This window comes from Tenrec ecaudatus, chromosome 18 (genome assembly GCF_050624435.1).
Source record: "Tenrec ecaudatus isolate mTenEca1 chromosome 18, mTenEca1.hap1, whole genome shotgun sequence".
In the NCBI taxonomy this organism is placed as follows: domain Eukaryota; kingdom Metazoa; phylum Chordata; class Mammalia; order Afrosoricida; family Tenrecidae; genus Tenrec; species Tenrec ecaudatus.
In genome coordinates, this window is record NC_134547.1 from 63,635,176 (window position 1) to 63,655,054 (window position 19,879).

The 19,879-nt window shown below is 47.9% G+C and overlaps 1 protein-coding gene across 1 annotated transcript in view; it reads left to right on the plus strand.

Annotated features, from left to right (window-relative positions):
• Window positions 1-19,879, plus strand: part of HYDIN (HYDIN axonemal central pair apparatus protein) — a 285,134-nt gene that overhangs the window by 138,342 nt on the left and 126,913 nt on the right. The window contains exons 23-26 of the mRNA XM_075536735.1: window positions 16,137-16,277; window positions 16,954-17,041; window positions 19,237-19,356; window positions 19,606-19,815. Of these exons, the coding sequence (XP_075392850.1) occupies window positions 16,137-16,277; window positions 16,954-17,041; window positions 19,237-19,356; window positions 19,606-19,815 (559 nt within the window). The remainder of the gene's footprint in view (window positions 1-16,136; window positions 16,278-16,953; window positions 17,042-19,236; window positions 19,357-19,605; window positions 19,816-19,879) is intronic.

A 19,879-nucleotide genomic window follows, 5' to 3' on the forward strand; every position in this document is an offset into this window, starting at 1 on the left:
CGTTCTTAATGCATCGTGTTGGTGCTAGTGGAAGCTAGTTGGTGCAACAGCTTGCTTGTGGTTTTCAACGAGTCATAACAATCAAGTGCCAGTCACATAATAAGTATTCAAAGTGGGCGGCACTACTTCTCATCATTGTGGTAGTTTTGGTATTTCTCCGAGTAGTAATCTCCATTCTCAGGTCCCATCAACGGTCCTAGAAAAACATACCCCCAGTGCTAACCAGAGAGCCGTTACCACACTTTATTGGAAAAACGTTTTTGTTGGGAGTCTTCAACTGTGCACAGAAAAACATGTCGGCGTCTTTAAGAATCTCGTTGACTTGAGCGTGAGATGCCGCGCTTGGCAAGCACCCAGCAAATTGGGATCGCTGCCGGGCTTGCTCAAGAGTGAGGAGGAAGGATGTGCCAGTAAGATTCTGAACAGCAGCAAAAGGAGGAGGAGTGCGGTCATTTATGAAAAGTGGGTGAATCTGAAGGCAGGTGGAGGTACGCTAGAAGGGGGATTGAAGGACTGGCTGAGGAGATGGACGTGGGGGTTAAGGCGAAAGGAGCCTCAAAGTCAATGCCCAGAGTTTTTTTTATTTATACAACTAAGTAGATGATAGTAGACTAGTAGGTGAGATAAAAACCACTCCAGACTTGGTGATGGAGGGAGTAAAGCAGGGCCTGTGACTATAAAAAACCAGGGTAGAGCTCCAGCCCCGGAGTGTGGAAACGAGCAGAGAACAGAGCCGGGGCGCCTTCAGCAAGAGACGTGGTGAGTAGGAAGGTGGTGTACGGCGTCAGATTCACAATAGAAACCGTTTGTTTCCATGGGCAGCACGTCAGAGGTATGGTTTGTAAAAACGACAGATTTGTAAGTCTCTGTCCTACAAGCTCCATTCCTCCACAGCCCTGTGGTTCATGGCGCCATCTGTCCACTTAAGGACTTCCATCAGAGCCAGGGAATTAGGGGGGAAAGAGGGTGAATTCCAGCTCATCTGAGTTCTGGTAGATCCGTGGTTCTCTTCCTCAGTCTTTACCCTTTCCCTTTAGAGATACAGTACCAGAGGTTTCAGGGCCATCTATGCTTGCAGGATCATGTTCACTTTTGCACATTAATGCTTCGTATTTTAAAGAGAATGGAGCTTTCACTTAAGGGTAGCCGCACATGGAGGATTTAGCCAAGGGCACTGAGGAAGAGATAAGGTAAAAAAGAGAGAGAGAGAATCAGAAGGAATTAGCTACCTAAACCAATTAAGAAGGAATTCCTCAACCAAGCAAACAAACAATTCTCTTTCCAGACAAAATTTAAATATTCTTAAATATTTTAAAGGTATGTGTGAGCTAATGAGCATGTAACACAGATTAAAGTCCAAGGATCATGAGTGTTTGCTTTAAAAAAATTAAAAACCAAAAAAAAAATTAAAAACCAGTAACTATAGAAGGAAACATTTGAAGAATAAAAATGCCATGGTGGCAACCTCTGAGTCAGAGAGAGTGGCAAACAAAGTGGTTGGAAAGTTCTGCTTGTTGTGATTACATAGAAAATCCAAAATACTCTATAAATTGTTAGAATTAGTACAGAAGCCATGGAGGATGAATATAAACTCTGAAAGCCTATTGTGCTTCTTTCTGTGCATCACCAACAGAGACTAGAAGCCACTTTTAAAAAACACTACCTAGAAATAAATCTTTTTTAAAAACCCTGAAAAAATATGTATGTGCAAAAGAATTTCATTACAAGGCATTTCCTAGAAGGTGAGACAACACTGTGTTTGTTAAGTGTAATAGATTCAGTGTACAACACACCCAGGTACAAGGGAACAACAAGTGCTCTAAAATTGATGGCAAGGATGCCTGGTGGGGTTTGATCAAGTGCAATGTAGCTGAGAGGAATTACTGAGAGCCGATTGAAGGTCAAACATGAAAGTGGGAGGACAAGAGGAAAGTAAAAGAAAATAGAGCTAGGAGGCAAAGGACATTTATAGAGGTCTAAATAAGGCTCATACATACATAAATGTATTTATATATAACAATATGGGTATAGTTCTTTTTTTAATCTACACAAAGAATATTTTTACCTTTTCAGACAAGAAAAATTACATAGGGTCATCTTTTCTCTCCAGTCTTCTTTTTTAATCATTTTATTGGGGACTCATATAGTTCTTATCGCAATCCATACATACATCCATTGTGTCAAGCACATTTGTACATATGTTGCCATCATCCTCCTCAAAATATTTTCTTTCTACTTGAGCCCTTGGTGTCAGCTCTTCATTGAGTAGGGGCACAATGAGGGACATAGTTCTATGTACATATATGTTAAGTATCAAGGTAGCAGATGGACATTGGGCCTCTACTCAAGTCTTCCCTCAATGCAAGAAAACTTTGTTCTAATAAGCGGGTATTCCATGATGCCCACCTTCCTGACCTGATCGCTGAAGACAAAATGGGTGCATAAGCAAATGTGGTGACGGAAGCTGATGGTGCCCGGCTATCAAAAGATATAGCATCTGGGGTCTTAAAGGCTTGAAGTTAAACATGCGGCCATCTAGCTCAGATGCAACCAAGCCCACATGGAAGAAGCACACCAGCCTGTGTGATCATTAGGTGTTGATAGGATCAGGTATCAGGCATCAGAAGACCCAAAACAAACAATCATATCAATGTGAACTAGTAGGGCGTGCAGTGTAGACCCAAAACCCATGTCTGTAGACAATTGGACATCCTCCTTACAGAAGGGTCACAAGGAAGGGATGAGCCAGCCAGGGTGCAGTATAGCACTGATGAAACATACAATATTCCTCTGGTTCTTTAATGCTTCCTCTCCCTCACTACCATGACCCCAGTTCTACCTTACAAATCTGGCTAGACCAGAGCATGTACAGTGGTACAGATAAGAGGTCTTGACACATGGAATCCAGGACAGATAAACTCCTCAGGAATAATAATGGGAGTAGTGATACCATGAGGGTAGGGGGGAGATAGGGAGAGAAAGGGGAAACCAATCACAATTATAGATGTGTAACTCCACCCACCCAACCCCCCAGGGTAACAAAACAACAGAAACATGGGGGAAGCAAGACAGCTGATGGTGTAAGATATGAAAATAATGATAATTTATCAAGGGTTCATGAGGGTGGGAGGGTGGTTTGGGGGGGGGGATAAAATGAGGAGCTTGATACTAAGGATTCAAGAAGAAAGAAATATTTTGAAAAGGATGATGGCAGCATATATACAAATGTGCTTGATACAATGGATGTATGGGTTGTTATAAGGGCTATAACAGTCCCCAATAAAATTATTTTTTAAATAAATAAATAAATACATGTCTGTAAAGATCCTTCACTTAATAAATGACCAAAATTCATTGGCTTCTAACTTTGACAAATAAGTATTGAATGAATGAATGGCTTAATTTGGTAATTATGTTTTCTCAAAACAACCTATAATTTCAATGTAATCCTAATTAAAAATACCTAAATCATATGTTCTAAACTATGAAATTACCAAAGGATGAGACTAGCCAAGCCCTTCCACAGTGGGAGGGGGGGTCCTTCTTCCAGATATCAAGCCTTACAATAGTTTTTTTAAGTGTGGTATTGGTGAGCAGAGAGGCGTTGGCTAAAGGACTGTGATAGAAACCCCAGAAAGAGAACCACATCACGTATGGAAACAAGAGAGTTGGAATGAATTGTAGAGCAATGACGAAAGGATGACCTATTCAGAAAATGATACAGGGACAATCAGTTATCTATTTTTTAAAAAGCAAAAATGGCTACATGCTATACAGAAAAGGAATCCCGAAGGACTCAAGTAGAAAGAAAACATTTTAGAACTGTTGGTGGTGGCATATGTACAAGTGTGCCTAATACCATTGAATGGTGGAATGTTATAAAATTTGTAAGAACCCACCAATAAAAATGATTGATAAACAAAAAGTAATCCCAGATGGATTAAAAATATAAATGGGAAAGTCTTTTTTTTTTAATTTTAGAAGATGCTAATAGAAAAGCAGTTCTCAACCTGTGGGTCTCGACCCCTTTAGGGGTCAAAAGACCCTTTCACAGGGGTCACCCAATTCAAAACAGTAGCAAAATGACAGTGATGAAGTAGCAGTGAAAATAATGTTATGGTTGGAAGGTCACCACAACATGAGGCACTGTGTGAAAGGGGCACGGCATTCGGAAGGTTGAGAACCACTGGTATAGAATGTCTCCTCCCCACCTTTAATACGACCGGCCTAGGAAATGAATACAGATACCTACAAAGGAAGTGGGAGAAAGACTTTTTCATGGCTAACTCCTCTCCCCTAGGAAGCTTTCTGTGACTCCTGACTTCCCCAGGCATGTGATGCAGAGAGGCAGGATGTCTTGATGATCTCAGAATAAGAGTTTCTTAAGTGAAACACAAATAGCGCAAAGCCATTATGAAAATACTTGGAATTTCTGCATTAAGTGTTGAGAAATGTTATTCATCAAAAAACACCATAAAAAGAATCACCACCTGGCCATAATAGATTATCTTGTTACATGTTGTCAGATTCACATGGTCACATGAGGAGGTGTTAGCAATATGTCCCTACCTTCAAAGGATCGGGAAACATTAAAATATAGGACAAGCCTGTAGAGCAGGGCTTCCAGCTCACTTCCTTTGAGGGTCTCCCTGCTGCTGTGAATTTGCAGTTCCATCCCACATATCCTGAATCAGAATGTCCATTTGAACCAGCTCCATGGGTGATCTGGGAGTGGAAGACGCATACCTGGCTGATGGGCGTGTAACTTGGCTTGGTCTCTTTGGAAAGCAATGTGTTATATGCTGGCAGAGTTTGGTCATGAAGATCCTCAAGGTTGTGTGCTGCATGCCCAGCCTCCTAGGAGTCCTGGTGGCGTGGTGGTTACATGTTGGGCTGCTAACTGCAAGGTCAGCAGTTTGAAACCATCAGCCGCTCCCCAGGAGAAAGATGAGGCTTTCTCCTCCTATAAAGAGTTACAGTCTCGGAGGCCCACAGGGTGTGGGGCAGCAGCTCTACTCTGTCCTACAGGGTCCTGCTGAGTCAGATGACTCACAACTCTGAGTTGGAATGGACTCGATGGTTGGGTATGCCCGACCTGGTCTGGCTGAGCAATGTGGGCTTGCCTGTGTGCTGCTGCTCTCTCCAGTGCCGCCTGGGCAGCACTGTGTCAGGTCTCCCCCTGCCTCGCCGTTCCTCCCACCCCCTGCTAGGTGCCTTTCTGATCTGTGGCTCCAACCCCCTCCCTCTCTTACCCGGAATGACTTTTCTCCGGGCTGCTGCTTCCATGTCTCATTCCTTTTTTATTTTTAATTATCTTCATGAATGATTTCAGAAACACAGAAAAGCGCACCCCTCCCCTGACAGGGCAAAACTCTCCATCTGTTCTCTGCAGCAATAATCTCTCTCCCAATATCTTCAAACCCTCTGGCCCTTTGCCCCAAGCGAAAGCACGCTGCTCTCGGAAAGCCCTTCCCGCGGTGCTCTACTGCCAGTCGCCAACTTTGTCCTCCAGGCGAAGAAAACGGAACACAGTAATCACCCCCTGCTTATTCTCCCACACCAACAGCCTCTAATGCAGCGGTTCTCAACCTGTGGGTCGCAACCCCTTTGGGTGGATCGAACGACCACTTTCACAGGGGTCGCCCGATTCCTAACAGTAGCAAAACGACAGTGATGAAGTAGCCACGAAAACAATGTCATGGTTGGGGGGGGGGGTGTCACCATAACATGAGGACCTGTGTGAAAGGGTCGCGGCGTTAGGAAGGTTGAGAACCACTGCTCTAACTGAAACTGCCTTCTCTGGAAGGTTGCTACTGGATTTTTAAATGGTCAACATGATAGGGATCGCCTAGTCTGCTTCTATTTGCAATTTACTTCAGATCCATTTCTTGATGTGCCTTATCAGTTACCCTGGAGACCAGTGCCAGTGGTGGGGGCTGCAACATAGAGAATACCTCCACTTTATCCTGGGTTGTGGGCGCAAACGATCTTAATTGCCAGGAGGGCGTTGAGTTTTTTTTTTCTGAAAAGGAGGTGATAGGTCAAATAAGTTTGTGAACCTGCTCCATAGACCAGGACCAGAGGACCTTATTTCTGGCGAGGACCACTTACATATTTATAACATCATTCTCAGGCCATACTGATCAAACATTTAATTACCACAACCCTACTGTGATGGCTGGGACCATTTCTCTGTGCTGAGGCATGTGCTGTTAACGGCATTGATGATCTCACGGGCCCTTTACAGCCCGCGGGCTGGGTGCTCCCCGCCCATGCCCTAGGCAAATGGCTTAGGAGTTCCTTTCTCTTGAGGGTTAATCTATTTTTTCCCTGTTATGTTTTGATGGAAGGACTGTAGTTACCTGATTAGAGATTCTTTCTCTTGCAGGCGGTTTCCCAATGTCTCCAATGTTAGCAAAAGAGATTCTGTGCGAGCTCAGCAGGCTTCCAAAGACACCAGTGAGCTGCGTGTGCATCACAAGCTGAGTTCTGCCTGCTTCATTTAGTGATCTGCTTCTTTAAAACAGCTCCTAGGATTTATCTGCGGGCTTGTGTTAATTAAAACTACCCGAAACTGGCTATATCGACTGGAGGCCAAACATTCAAAGAAATGGGCTTGAAAAACCATCCCATGTTGAAAGGATCTTTGAAGCTGATAAAGGGAGATTTCACAGTTCACCTGCTCGACAGCCTCTCTGAGCACATGTGGCAGTGGGGACACCTTCTGGAGCTTTGATGGAACTGGCCATTTGGTATAGAAAGCCCTCTGGCTCACATTCCTCTGCTGCGTACCTGACAGCAAAGCTTTCAGAAGACAATTCAAGCAAGGTCAACAGTGTCTTGACTTTCTTTGATCGAAGTTGCTATCCTATCAGGATGAGTCTTCTCCCCACCTCCACCCCCTCCCAAAAAAAACCCCAAAACAGTTATAGACAGTACATTGCATGGTTCTTATGTTGCAGGTTCCGTGAATTTCTAGGATTTTCATCTGCTTTGTGAGTTGTAAGGAGCCATGGTGGCCTTACTCATGGGACTGCTAACCACAAGGTCAGCAGTTCAAGATCACCAACCACTCTGAGGGAGAAAGAGGAGGCTTTCTACTTCCTGTAATAATCACAGTCTCAGAAATCCATGGGGGGCTGGGGACCGGGGGTGGGGAGAGACAGTTCGACCCTACAGGGTCTCTATGGTCATAATTGCCTAGATGGCTGTGCGATTGGTTTGGGTTAGGCTGGCTTGCAAGTTGTTCCACGGGCACAGCCAGGCATGAAGTAACCAAGAAGCTCTCTCCACTGGACTGGATAGACTTTCCAGCCATGGCGTTAAGAGCATGGGCTTTGGGGCCCTGTTAATTTCCGACATTACTTGCTCTCTTGAGTCGTGCTTTGTTCTCTGAAGACTGGGAATAACATAAAGCTGTCGTGAAGGTGGCATGAGGCAGTGCCTGCAAAGTTACTCAATCTAATATCTGGTAGAGAGTAAGAGGTGAAGCCGTGTCGGCTGAAGTTACTCTGTCAGGCTATTTGCTTAATCCACTTGTTTGGTCACCGTCCTTTGTGACTCTCGGGACACCACCTTCGAGGGAATTATGTCGGGAGCGTTGAAATATCCCGATGCCACATAAGTGGGGATCCCTGCCATCGAGCCCTGGCCACCTAACGTTCCACATGGGGTTCTCCTTGACCTCCCAGAGTCAGCACCACTAGCCCTGAAGCTGCAATTCCAGCTTATTTCTATATATGGATGGATGTGGGGGGACCCCCACCAAAATGGAGAGACCTCTGCCAGCCAGAGCTTTCGTACAGTGTGTTTCCCCGCTAGGCAAGCATCAAGGACCTCGCTCTGAGAGTCTGTGCACCCCGTGGGCATCGCCAGCGATGGTTCTCTCTGGTCACAGGGAACTTTTTCGTTCAAGCAGTTTCACTCGAACCTCATTTTTTTATGATGGCCGATTTAAGATAACAGCGTGTAGCTGTGAAATTTTTTGCTTCCTGCTTGAGAAAAATGTCGTAGAAACTGTTTGAACACAGCTTGCAAGAACAGTGCTATGGGAAAGTGTAACGGGTTTTCTCATTTCGAAAAAAGGTGAAATGTCAATTGATGACAAACCTCATTCTGGACATCCATCAACTTCCCAAATGAATGAAAATGTCAACAAAGTTTGTGCACTTGTGTTCAAAGACCGAGACAGACCAGTGAAGCGATGGGGACGTTATCTGGGCTATCTTAAGAGCTCTGATCAGCGAATTTTAACGGAAGATTTGAGAATGACAAGGGTTGCTGCAATATTTGTGCTCGGGCTCTGACTGACCAGTAGAAAGAGCATGGACGGAAACATGCCGTGCTTGAAAGAACAGCTCTGAAGCAGCCCAGCCTTTTTCTCCCCAAGGTCATTACTGGCGCTGAGACATGGTACTATTCTTACAACCCCCAAAACAGACATCGATCAAACCAGTGGAAGACCCCATCATCACCTCACCCCCAAAAACTCATCAAACGGAATCAAAGATGAAGGTGATGCTCATTTGGTTTGTTTTTTTTTTTATGTGAGGGGGAGTGCATTTGGAGTTTGTTCCACCAGGTCAGACTGTTAATCAAGCTTTCAGAGGTTCTGAAAAGATTGCATAACAGTGTGCAACGCACACACAAAAATACCTGATATGTGACAGACGGGGACTGGTTTTTCTACCACAACAATGCACCTGCTCTGCAGCCATCTCAGTGTGCCAGTTTTGAGCCAAAAAAAGTCAGCCTGCCTCTCTCGCCCCACGCATCTGACTCACCTGACCTCACTCCGTGTGACTCCTTTTTGTTTCCGTGAATGAAGAGGGACGTGAAAGGCCAGCGTTTTGACAACATAGAAGAGGTGAAGAAAAAAATGCAGGAGGTGGTGTCACCCCTCCAAATAGAGGAGATTGAAAAATGTTTCCAAGAATGGAATCGCAGCTTTGACAGATGTGCTCAGTGTCATGGAGAGTACTTTGAAGGTGATAAGGTTGTTTTGTAAAAAAAATTCCCAGGACATAACAGCACTCTTCCTACTGCTTCTCTGTTCCTCAGCTCCATGCCTCCTCCTCTTCCTAACCCTTCCTGCCTTCTCCCTTCATCCTTGGGCAAATGTTTCCCTTTTGATCTCAGAGAGCTGCTATTGTAAGCAGCAGTGCCTCCCTAGTGTTACTGTGTTCCCCTGTGGACCTCCCTGTGGTTTGACCAGTCCAGCGTCTTCGGAGGGCCTTTGGAAACCTAGCTTTCCTCCCCCGAGGTCAGAGTACCTTCAGCTACCTCAGTGACCAGTAGCACAGGTGGCCATTGGAAGAATTCCAGAGCATGGTGATGTCAGAAGGCCAAGGCAGGCTGTTTGTTGTCCTGGGTAGGTGTCTGTGTGTCTGTCGTTTGCATCCCCTTCTCACGTGACACAGCTAGGACGTGCTGGTAAAGAAGGCACTGAGCCAGTCCCATCTGCTTCTGTCTCCCTTTCTTCCCAATGTGGGAGGACCGCAAGCCCAAGCTAGGACAATAAATATGGAAACGTGGCAGAGATTTTGTAAGTGTGCCAAGTGGGGCTCAAGACTGTATTCATTTGTAATATGATCTCAAGCAATTATTCTGTTTCCCTTAGATTCGGAAGTCAGGAGCTGTCAAATCTGCAGCAGGGTTGGCATGCATCCAACAGAGGACTGGGGGGAGGGGAGGAAAAAGAAAGAAGGCTGCCACTTGTGGATTTTGCTTTGTTTTTAAATAGATAGGGAAAGTGCGACTCAATCGGCCGAAGTCTCTGACACTGGGGATGCAGCTAGTCCGTGGCTGGGACCTGACCCAGGCTGTTCTTAGTTCTCAAAGTTCCCCAGGGGAGAGCTTTTCCTGTCCCCTCCCTGTAGGCTGTAAGGGGTGGGGCTGTTCACCAGGGAAACAAGGATCAGTGCTGGCCAGGAAACAGGCTGCCTCGGCGGCAGCAGGAGCCCATACACAGGCTTATTGGTGCCAGTTGCTGTGGTGACTGAGTTCTTCCAAAAGGTTTTTGTCCTTGTGTCCCTCCCTCTGTTCAACATGTGGAGTCCTGGCAGTCAGCCTGGCTTTCGGTCTCCATATGCTCTTTACTCTCTAGAGGAGGACAGGCCTCTATAGACAGACACACCTACACACACCCCACTGGGCAGCGATACTGCAAGCACTAAATCACAGGCCTGGTCAGCGAACACGGAGCCCAGACCTGGCTGGATGACCCTCTGTCAAGCCATGTCCACATCCCAGTGCACGCAGGGAAGGGTCTCACCACCAGCCTACCTACTTCGCTGTCCATGGTGCTCCGCACCATTGCTTATGTTTGTTCTTTGTAGGTTTTGCACTCCAACTAGAGGGCGAGGGGCCGAACAGCGGAGACACCTTGCCTACCTTGAGGGGTCCTGCGATTTTCTAGGACGGAACCATGCACGTAGTCCACATGGTACCAACCCAAACCAGAACCAAACTCGCTGCCATCTGCTCAGTGCTGACTCCTAGCGACCCCCTGTGGGTTTCTGAGACTGGAACCATGAACAGGAGTAGGAAGCCCAGCCTTGCTCCCGAAGAGCTGTTGGTGGTTTTGAACAAGCAGCCACGCAGATGGCAGCCCAGCACATAACCACGACGCCACCAGGGCCCTTTAGCCACCACAGGAGCCCCACAAACAGCAGGCATGAGTGAGGTGGAGCCATGGGCAAGAATCCTAGGGAGAAGCAGGAGCTGTGACACCCTGGGCATTGCTGTGTGAAAACAGAGGCTCAGTATTCATGTACCTTCCGCCATTGTAGAGGGAATCGGAAATCTGGATTTCCATGCCAAGTCTCAAGTTGTAATTGTCAGCAGCTGTCTTAAACGGATGTCCTAACAGCAGACCTGAGACGAAGATTTAGTTGGGGTGGGGCAGGTGGAGGTGAGAGAAGGCTGCCCTTAGGAAAAGCTATAAAAGGTGAGAAGCTGGGGAAAGAGTGTTTAGAAGGCGAGTCCAGCCTGGTCCCATGGAAAGCTCTAGAGTAGCGGTTCTCGACCTTCCTCACGCCGCAACCCTTTAATACAGTTCCTCATGTGGTGGTGACCTCCAACCATAACATTATTTTCATTGCTACCTCATAACTCATTTTGCTATTGTTAGGAATCAGGAGACCCCTGTGAAAGGGTGGGTTGACCCCCCAAAGGGGTCGAGACCCACAGGTTGAGAATCGCTGCTCTAGAGAATGACTTGCATCAGGGTTGGGCTACTTGGAGACAAGAGGCTGGGTTCCTATAGCATTCACCTACGTTAATTAGCTCTTGACTATAGGCAGCTCATTAACAGGTGGACGAGCATAATCTATCTCTCAGGCAGCTCAGTCGATGAGGCACCTCCCATCTCATCAGTCTGTTCTAGAGAAGGGTTCGAGTGTGAGCCCTTCACCTACAGTGAGACGCATGTATCGTCCTGGTAAACGGGACCTGGTCAGGGTACCTACAGTGTCATCACTTGGAAACGCAGGAAACAGCACAAGAGCCGAACAGATCACCTCTGCAGAATCTTTTCCGCCTGCTGGTGACCCCCCACTCTCTGGTAGACACCCCTGGGCTGATGAATCACTGACTACGAATCACTGCAGGCTGTCATAGGTTTGTCCCCCCCCCCCCCAGACTTCAGCCATGTTTGACGTGCACCAGTCCTCCTCCCACTCGTCCCTGAACTGCATCACAAAGCACGAGCTGAGCATGTTCTTGAGGATCTGTTGTTGTTGTTGTTGTTAATCATTTTATTGGGGGATCGTACAACTCTTGTCACCATCCATCCATCCATTGTGTCAAGCATATTTGTACATTTGTTACCCTCATCATTCTCAAAACATTTCCTTCCTACTTGACCCCTTGGTATCAGCTCCCCATTTTGTCCCCATTCCCTGCTACCCCCTCCCTCATGAACCCTTGATAATTTATAAATTATGATTATTTTGTCATGTCTTATACTGTCCGACGTCTCCCTTCACCTACTTTTCTGTTGTCCATCCCCCAGGGAGAAGGTTATGTGTAGATCCATATAATCGGTTCCCCCTTTCTACCCCATCTTCCCTCCACCCTCCCGGTATCGCCACTCTCAGCACTGGTCCTGAAGGATCATCTGTCCTGGATTCCCTGTGTTTCCTGTTCCTGTCTGTACCAGTGTACATCCTCTGGTCTAGCTGGATTTGTAAGATAGAATTGGGATCATGGTAGTAGGTGGGGGGCCGTGGGGGAGGAAGCATTTAGGAACTAGAGGAAAGTTGTGTGTTTCATCATTGCTGTAGTGTACCCTGACTGGCTCATCTCCTCCCTGGGACCCTTCTGTAAGGGGATGGTCACAACTTCCAGTGAAGAGAGGACAGGAGATCAGTGGTGGATGTTTGTTTAATTTTATTTGTAGTCCCAAAAGATGGAGGTGATCCGCATTTGCCCAAGAGTTGAACATGCAGTAGGAGAGGGGAACTGCTGATGGACCATGGGCCTGACGTTGCCCTGTCTTCTCACAGCTGATGCGGGCCTTGCTCTGCGGGCTCTCCAGGAAGTCCTGTGTGGGTAGCCCTGGAATGGGAGCAACCGTGATTTGCCTTCTTTGCGACGTGCTCTCCCTTACAAGTCTAATCCTGCTTGGGTCCACATCACAGACAAGCCATCATCTGCTCCTGGGGGCCCAACTCCCCACCAACGCACCATTTCCCTGTACCTGGGCAGGTTTCCCGTTTGAATGGGAAGTCCAAGCTCCGAGGTGAAGAGGTTCCCCCGCTCTCGGGGCTCTGCCTGGTAGCAGCGAGGGTCCACACCCCCTCCCATTTCTCACTTCCCAGTTGTGAAGGTATCATTGTCAACGAAGGTGTTAGGCGTTGATTTTTCCTCAGGTGTGCAGGCTGTCCACAGCTTTGTTCTTTTTCTCTCCAGATTCCCCATGTGCTTTTTTTTTTTTGCTCTTTCTTTCCCCATTTCATCTGGCACAGCGTCCCAGGGGGTGCAAATGTGGGGTGAGAAAGTGCCACCCTGTCGGGGAGGGAGCTGGCAGTCTCCCCGGGTGTCTCCATGGACCTGGGGCGATTTAATAAATGCTCAGAGTTTTTCTCTGCAGACGTTCACTGTCCTCAGCAGGTGAGCAGTGATAACCCCTGAGTAATTACCAGCTCCCGTCTGATGCTGACATGTTCCCACCCCTGCCCATCCAAACCCCAAACCCACTGCCATCTGGCCAATTCCAACTCATAGTGACCTTCTAGGGCAGCGTGGGACTGCCCCACAGGGTTTCCAGGCAGACTGCCACGTCTGTCTCCCCTGGAGACGCTGGTGGCTTTTAACCAATGACTTTCGGGTTAGCAGCCAAGCGCTTTAAGCACCGCACCTCTATAGCTCCATTTCTGTCCTTAAACCCTCCCCCGTCAAGTTGATTTCCGCTCGGAGCCACCCTGCAGGTTCCCAAGGCTGTACATCTCTATGGGTGCAGACCGCCGGATCTGGCCACCATAGAGCAGCTGGTGGGTCCAAACTGCTGACCTTTGGGTTCACAGTCAAACTCTTAACCACTGTGCCTCAGGGCTCCTCTCCTGCCCTCTGTAGGCCCCACATCTCCTGTACATCAGAGTCACCGGAAAGACAGACATCAACCTCGTGGGTTCCATCCGAGACCTGCTGAGTCAGAATGTCCCCCCAAAGAGAAGGTTCGGGGGTCTGTACTATGGGCATTCAGGAAGTTTGTGGGAAATGGAATGAAAAAGATCATGGAATTTTCCTAGGACCCTGGTACTTCAACACACTTCAAGGAGATCCAGCCACAGGATAGAGAGTGGGCAGGGCCCTCACACAGTGCCGATGGCTTACTGGGATAGCTCAGGAGGGGAAGGTTTCTACCATTAGGGCGATGGGAACTTCATAGGCGAGATGACCTCTCTGCCGGGCCACTGAGAAAAAGCAGTGTACAGGGACTACAATGAATGCAGGCTTGATTGAACTATGTAATTGTATGATATGTGGGTTATATGCTAATAAACATGTTAAAGGAAAAAAAAAGAATACAGGCAGCCCTCAACTGGCCCCCATAAAGTCTATTATATTAAAAATTCTAGGTACATCATGGTAATAATGCACGTAATAACAAGTGGATGCTACTTTGTCATGTGCATCAAGACCACATTCTTCTTACTGTATTACCATGTTAGAGATGCTCTAGTGTATTTAGAAGGGTTTCTATTTTTTTTAAATCATTTTACTGGGGGCTCATACAACTCTTAGCACAATCCATACATCCACTGTGTCAAGCACATTTGTACATTTGTTGCCCTCATCATTCTCAAAACATTTGCTTTCTGCTTGAGCCCTTGCTATCAGCCCCTCATTTTGTCCCCTCCTTCCCTGCTACTCCTCCCTCATGAACCCTTGATAATTTATAAATTATTATTATTTTGTCATATCTTAAAAAAGAAGGCATAGCAAGACAAAGTGACAAAAGAGAACACAACAATGACACCAACAAAGAAAACCAATGACCAAGAAAAGAATAAATTAATTTTTTTAAATAGATTACAAGAAAGAAAAGCCTGTAAATAGATCAAGGTCTGAATTTTGACCTCTAGGCATGTCCTCCAGTGGAGTCCAATGACGCTCTGGCCCCAAAGTCTTTCCTTTACACTCCCTCCAGAGCTCCCTTCTCTGCTGCCCCACCCCTTACCCCCTGTTGCCCTGCAGCACACCTTTAGTGTTTTGCCTTGGTGTCGCAGGGTCAGACTGGGCCAATCCTGCCACTGAGTCTCCAGTGTTGTCCCCCATGGGACCATGGGTCAATGAGGGACATGAGGGATGCCGTGTCTCATACTAGGATTAGCAATATGGACCACTCTGTACATTGGCTGTTCGGAGTGGGGATATCGTCCTCCAGGGCTGGTGGGCCAGGATGTGCTCCATTCTCTCTTCCTCCCCATTCATTTGCTCTAATGTGCTCCAATCATACATGTCCCTCTCCCCTAGCTGCAGCTTCAGTGCTGCCCTCTAAAGTAAATTCTTCTGGGGGAAGGGGCAGTTGTCCATGTAGCTCTATGCTGATACACTGCATTCACATCCCAGAACACCAGATTTAAGTCTGGTCCCGCTTTCCCTCTGAAGACACAACAATTCCCTCCCTGTGGATGGGTCAGTGCCCTATTCCCCCGCCACACATCTCTATCTTTTTTTCCCCCTTTGCTCCCCGCACCTCCTTTTTAGTTGGCTACCATATGTACCCCTGGATTTGGTCCGACCCCTGCCATGCTACCTGGCCCTTGCCCCTGGAGTGCTTGTGTACATAGAAGGGTTTCTTTAATGCTTGTATGCATAGCAAGGCAAACTGTACCAAGGCAACCATTTGATTAACTGGTGCTAGCGATGGCCCATGCTTCACTGTTCCATGTATGTGCAAAGTCAACTTCAAGACAAGACTTCCGAGTGGAAAAGAGTGTCACCCAGGGGCTGGCTGGTTATAAGTGAAAAATCAGGGTGCAACCAGATCCAAAGACTGGGGGACCAGAGCAGTCTAGTGGGAGCCACTGGACTTGGTGTCCTGAGGGAGAGTAGGAAGCACATGGGTGACTCCCACCTTGACCTCTGTGATGTCCCAAGGTTTCTCTAATTGGTGAGAGGTGGACATAGGGCCTTCAGAAACTGCCATCCTGGTCTCAGAAAACTTGAATGTGACAAAGCTCCCTGGTAGGACGATGACTAGGTGAGCCAGTGAGGCACCCAGGACTCTGCATTTAGGGAGGCAAGGTCTTGCAACCTGCAAGCGATCGCCTCGCTTGCCTCGCCCTCATCCCTACCTGGTTATCTCAGAGCAGGAGCCCTTGCAACTCCGTCATTCACAAGCAGGACAGAGAGCAGCACAGGGCCACAAGGCTAGAACTTTGGAGCTCACAGGCAAGAGGACGGCAGGGCCTCCTAGGGAAGACCCCTGACCTAGACTCGGAGAGTCTTGGCTAAGCTGTGAGCTCTGGGGAGCAGAGGGCTAGTCCCAGGGAGGGTGTACGGCAGCCCATTCTAAGCCTGCTCAGTCTAGGACTTGGAGCTTGACCTTAGAAACTGAGAGCCCACCGGAGTATTGATTGGCAAAAAGCTGATGTGCGTGCATGCGCCTGTGTTTGTGTCCTTTGTAGGTTTGCGGCGTGGCCGAGAAAGCTGTACAGCGCAAACCCATCCCAGGTGGGATCCCTCCCCACCACTTCACCATCGGAGAGCTCACAAGTGGCCCCCATGGCACTGGATCTCTCCGAGACCAACTTAACTGACTTTGTTAAGTAAGTGCAAAGTGCAAGGCCAGGGCATGGAGTCGTGTTTTAAGAGCGTTTCTCTGCACTCACTCTCATTCTCAGTCAGTGCTTGTTGCTCACTTCTTCTTCTAACCACTCCCTGGTCAACAGTTCAATGTGTGGCTTCTGTGTGTCAGGCCCTGGGCCAGGAAATTGGCAGACTCCAAGAAGAACATGGCCCCACTTTCAGGAGGTCAGAGCCTGCTGACTCCTATGGGTCTGCTCGCAACCTCTTCCGTCACCAGTCCCCCCACCCAGGGTCTGTGGCCATGATCAGGCCAAAGCTAGCAAGCAGAAAGGGCTGAAATGATTTGCCAAGGGTTCGATCTTCCTGATAAAATGCTCCGGTAGATGATGAGACTTGCCACTGAGCGCATTGTGTGGGGCACGGCTAAGGAACTTCTTAGGATCTTCTGTAAGCCCGCTACAGGCCCAAAGGGATAGGGAGGAAGGGCTGGACCCCTAGAGAACTGACCGACTCAATGACCTTGACGTTTTCAACTGCATGTTGGAGGCACACAAGGAGCAACTGAGCAGGTGACCTTAAATGAGAACGTGCTCTTATTCCTGGGGGATGGGGAGCGTTGGTGTGGGAGGGGGAAGACTGAAGACCATTGTGATAGCTGCTGACGGTGGGGTTCTCTGCCCCTTGTTAAACTCCCAGGACCATCCTGGTGCATGAAGACGAGGAGGACTCTCAGCCGTTCGTCACCACCAGAGTTCTTCCAGAAGCCCAGAGTCCTTTCCTTGGGGTAGGTCAGAAACTGGAGTGTCCTGCTCGATGAGCCGTGTATGGCTGGGATGGAGCTGCTTGACTTTATCAGGGTTACTTCCCCACCAGACACCCCGAGTCCACACACACACACACACACACGCACAACCTCGCTCAAGATCTGCACTGTACACCGTGATGATCTTTAGCCTCAAGGGCAAACATGTGTCTCGCCATCATTCCACAGTGAAAACAAGAGGGAGGTCAAGGGCACGCCCTTTCATTCTCCTCCCTGTGGGATGGCCTGAGGACTGAGGACATCATCCTAGACACCAAGCCTTCGTGCAAAGGCATTTTGTCAGGACACTTCAGAAAGAAAATAAAAGATTGGGGAAACAAGGAAAGATAGCTCATGAAGTGTCCATGATGATGGAATATTATACAATCTTTTAAAATAGTGCTGGTCTAAGGAGTGGCAGAGTCATGGGCCGAAGAGGCAAGCTCATCCTCTGTCCGTGAGAGTCTTGCGTTGGCTTAACCCCTAGGGATGTAGCGTGGCAACAGGTCTCAGAACTGAAGACGCACCCACCATTCCTTGTAGAAAATGACTCCCCCAGGTACCTCTGCATGTTTGCATACAGGGCATGTCACCACCCTGGACAAGGCAGCTTTGTAAACCGAGACCAACTGGAGACAAGGTGACCCCACCACTGGGATCCTGGTGGGATAAGCTGAGAGGCCTTCTCACTGTGCGGTCAATGCAACAGAGCCGCCTTCACAAGACAGAGCCAGTGCTCCAGACGCTGACGCGGAGCAGTCTGGGGGATTAAGTTAAAAAGCGGAGGGGCGAAACGGGGTGCACAGTGCACTACCACTTTGTGGAAAGTTGGGGGGGGTAGTGTATCCTTGTGAAAACAACCACAGCAAACACGTGTTGCGAGTTTAGTCTGTGCTTTGCATGTTTCGAGGTGTTTTTTTTTTGTTAGTTTGAATATTCACTCTCTTAATTTTCCCTACAACCCTGTGAAGCAGATCCTGTGAACTCTCTCTGTGTTCCTGCTGGGGGACACCCCAGCAGTGGAGCTGGGCACTTGGCAGTCTGGCCTCAGCGTCTTGCTGTACACTGTCTCTGAGAGAGAGGTGCATTCGTATATCCATTTCCATTCCAGACACATCTCTGCAACACAAGCCTCCTGAGAGCAGGATTTTCCCCTCCTGTGTTTTTGTCCACTGTTGTCTCGGGGATTTAGATCTATGTTGCTTTTGTTTTTGTTGGAGTTCTCCTTTGTTGAATGGAGGGGATACATGGATGATACGGGGTCTCTAGGGGTCTGAGTTCACTGAATGGCAGTGAGATAGGAAACATCAGTTAGGTCGGCAGAGAGGAGCCAGAGAACTCTGGGCCTGCTTCTGGTTGTTGTTTTCTACCACATACCCTTTTCAATGGTGTCATGTCCATAAATCATCCTCTGAAGTGTATTGCCGTTAGTGGCCATCCCGTCCACTCCAAGCACGTGGGAGGAGCTCATGTTAAGATGTCAGCTAAAGCATGCAGACGCAGACATACACGTTACACACTTGCAGAGAACACCACCTAATGGCTGATTTTCACTCTTCTCTTTGGAGCACTCTGTATTTTTCTGTTCTTCCGGGAGGAGTATATGTGTGTGTATAGAATATGTTGGCCTCCTCGTGTTTACTCTTTTTTTTTTCCTTTCAAAGCCATTGACCATAAATAGACCTAGAATGCAAAAGAAAGGGAAAAAACACACCAGGACTCAGTGCTACTAAAATGTTCCCAAAACCCTCCCAGACAGCTGTTTACATATGCAAATCTCTGGATGATTCAGAAGCTCCGGCAGATGCCATTTTAACATGAATGGGAGCTGCAATCAGATGTTACAAGTATTCCTGATCTGAGAATAGACCTGTGTCCGTTTCATTCACTCACCCAGTGTGACAACTGAGGCAGCCCTGTTAGTGTGTATTGATGGTTTCGGGGGGCTTAGGCAGCTTGCAGGCCTGATGTTCTTCACCCCTGCTCTAAAGTGACCCCCTACTGATGGGCTTTCGGTGCTTCCAAAGGCTGTTGTGATAAGTAACACCAAGGAGACATTCTTTTACTGCCTCTTTGAGTAGTTGTCCAATTGTGTCCTCAGGATTAAAAAAAAAAAAAGGCATGGCTCTCCCATTTCATAATGCTGGCTGTTTTTCCCTCCCTCCTATACTTTCTAGACGTTCAAAACTAATTCTGCTGAGACAGAAAGACTCTACTCCACCCAGAGCCAGGTGGAGTTTCAGGAATCCCTGTGGTTCTTTGAGCCGGATGAAATGCTTTCCCTTGGAATAGAAGAGGTGAGTTGACCACCTCCCACCCAGGCCCCTTCCCTCCTGAGCACTGGCTTAGGTTGGACCTTTGAATCTCAGCACCCTTGCCACCGTCACCATCGTCAAAGAGTGAATGCCTACATTTGGGGGGTGCTGGGCTAGTTACCGTTTATGGAGTCATTGATCAAAGTCAGAAATCGATCTGTAAATTGACATTAACCATGGAAGGCCCGGCCTCCTGAGAGCTGCTCTCACGGAGAACGCCTCCTTCTGCAGGTGTTTGACATCCTGCCCCTCTACGGGGTGCTGCAGCCGCACAGCAGCCGCCAGATAGCGCTCACCTTCTACGGACACTGCGGCATCATTGCAAGCACCAAAGCCCTGTGCGAAGTGGAAGGAGGACCCACCTATGAAATAACACTCAAGGGGGAAGCCTCCTTGGTCAGCTATTCCTTTGACACCAAGGAAATCAACTACGGACTACAGGTATCACCACGGAGCTAGAGCTGTTCTCGAAGTACCTAAACGATGAGAGAAGTTGGTTTTAAAC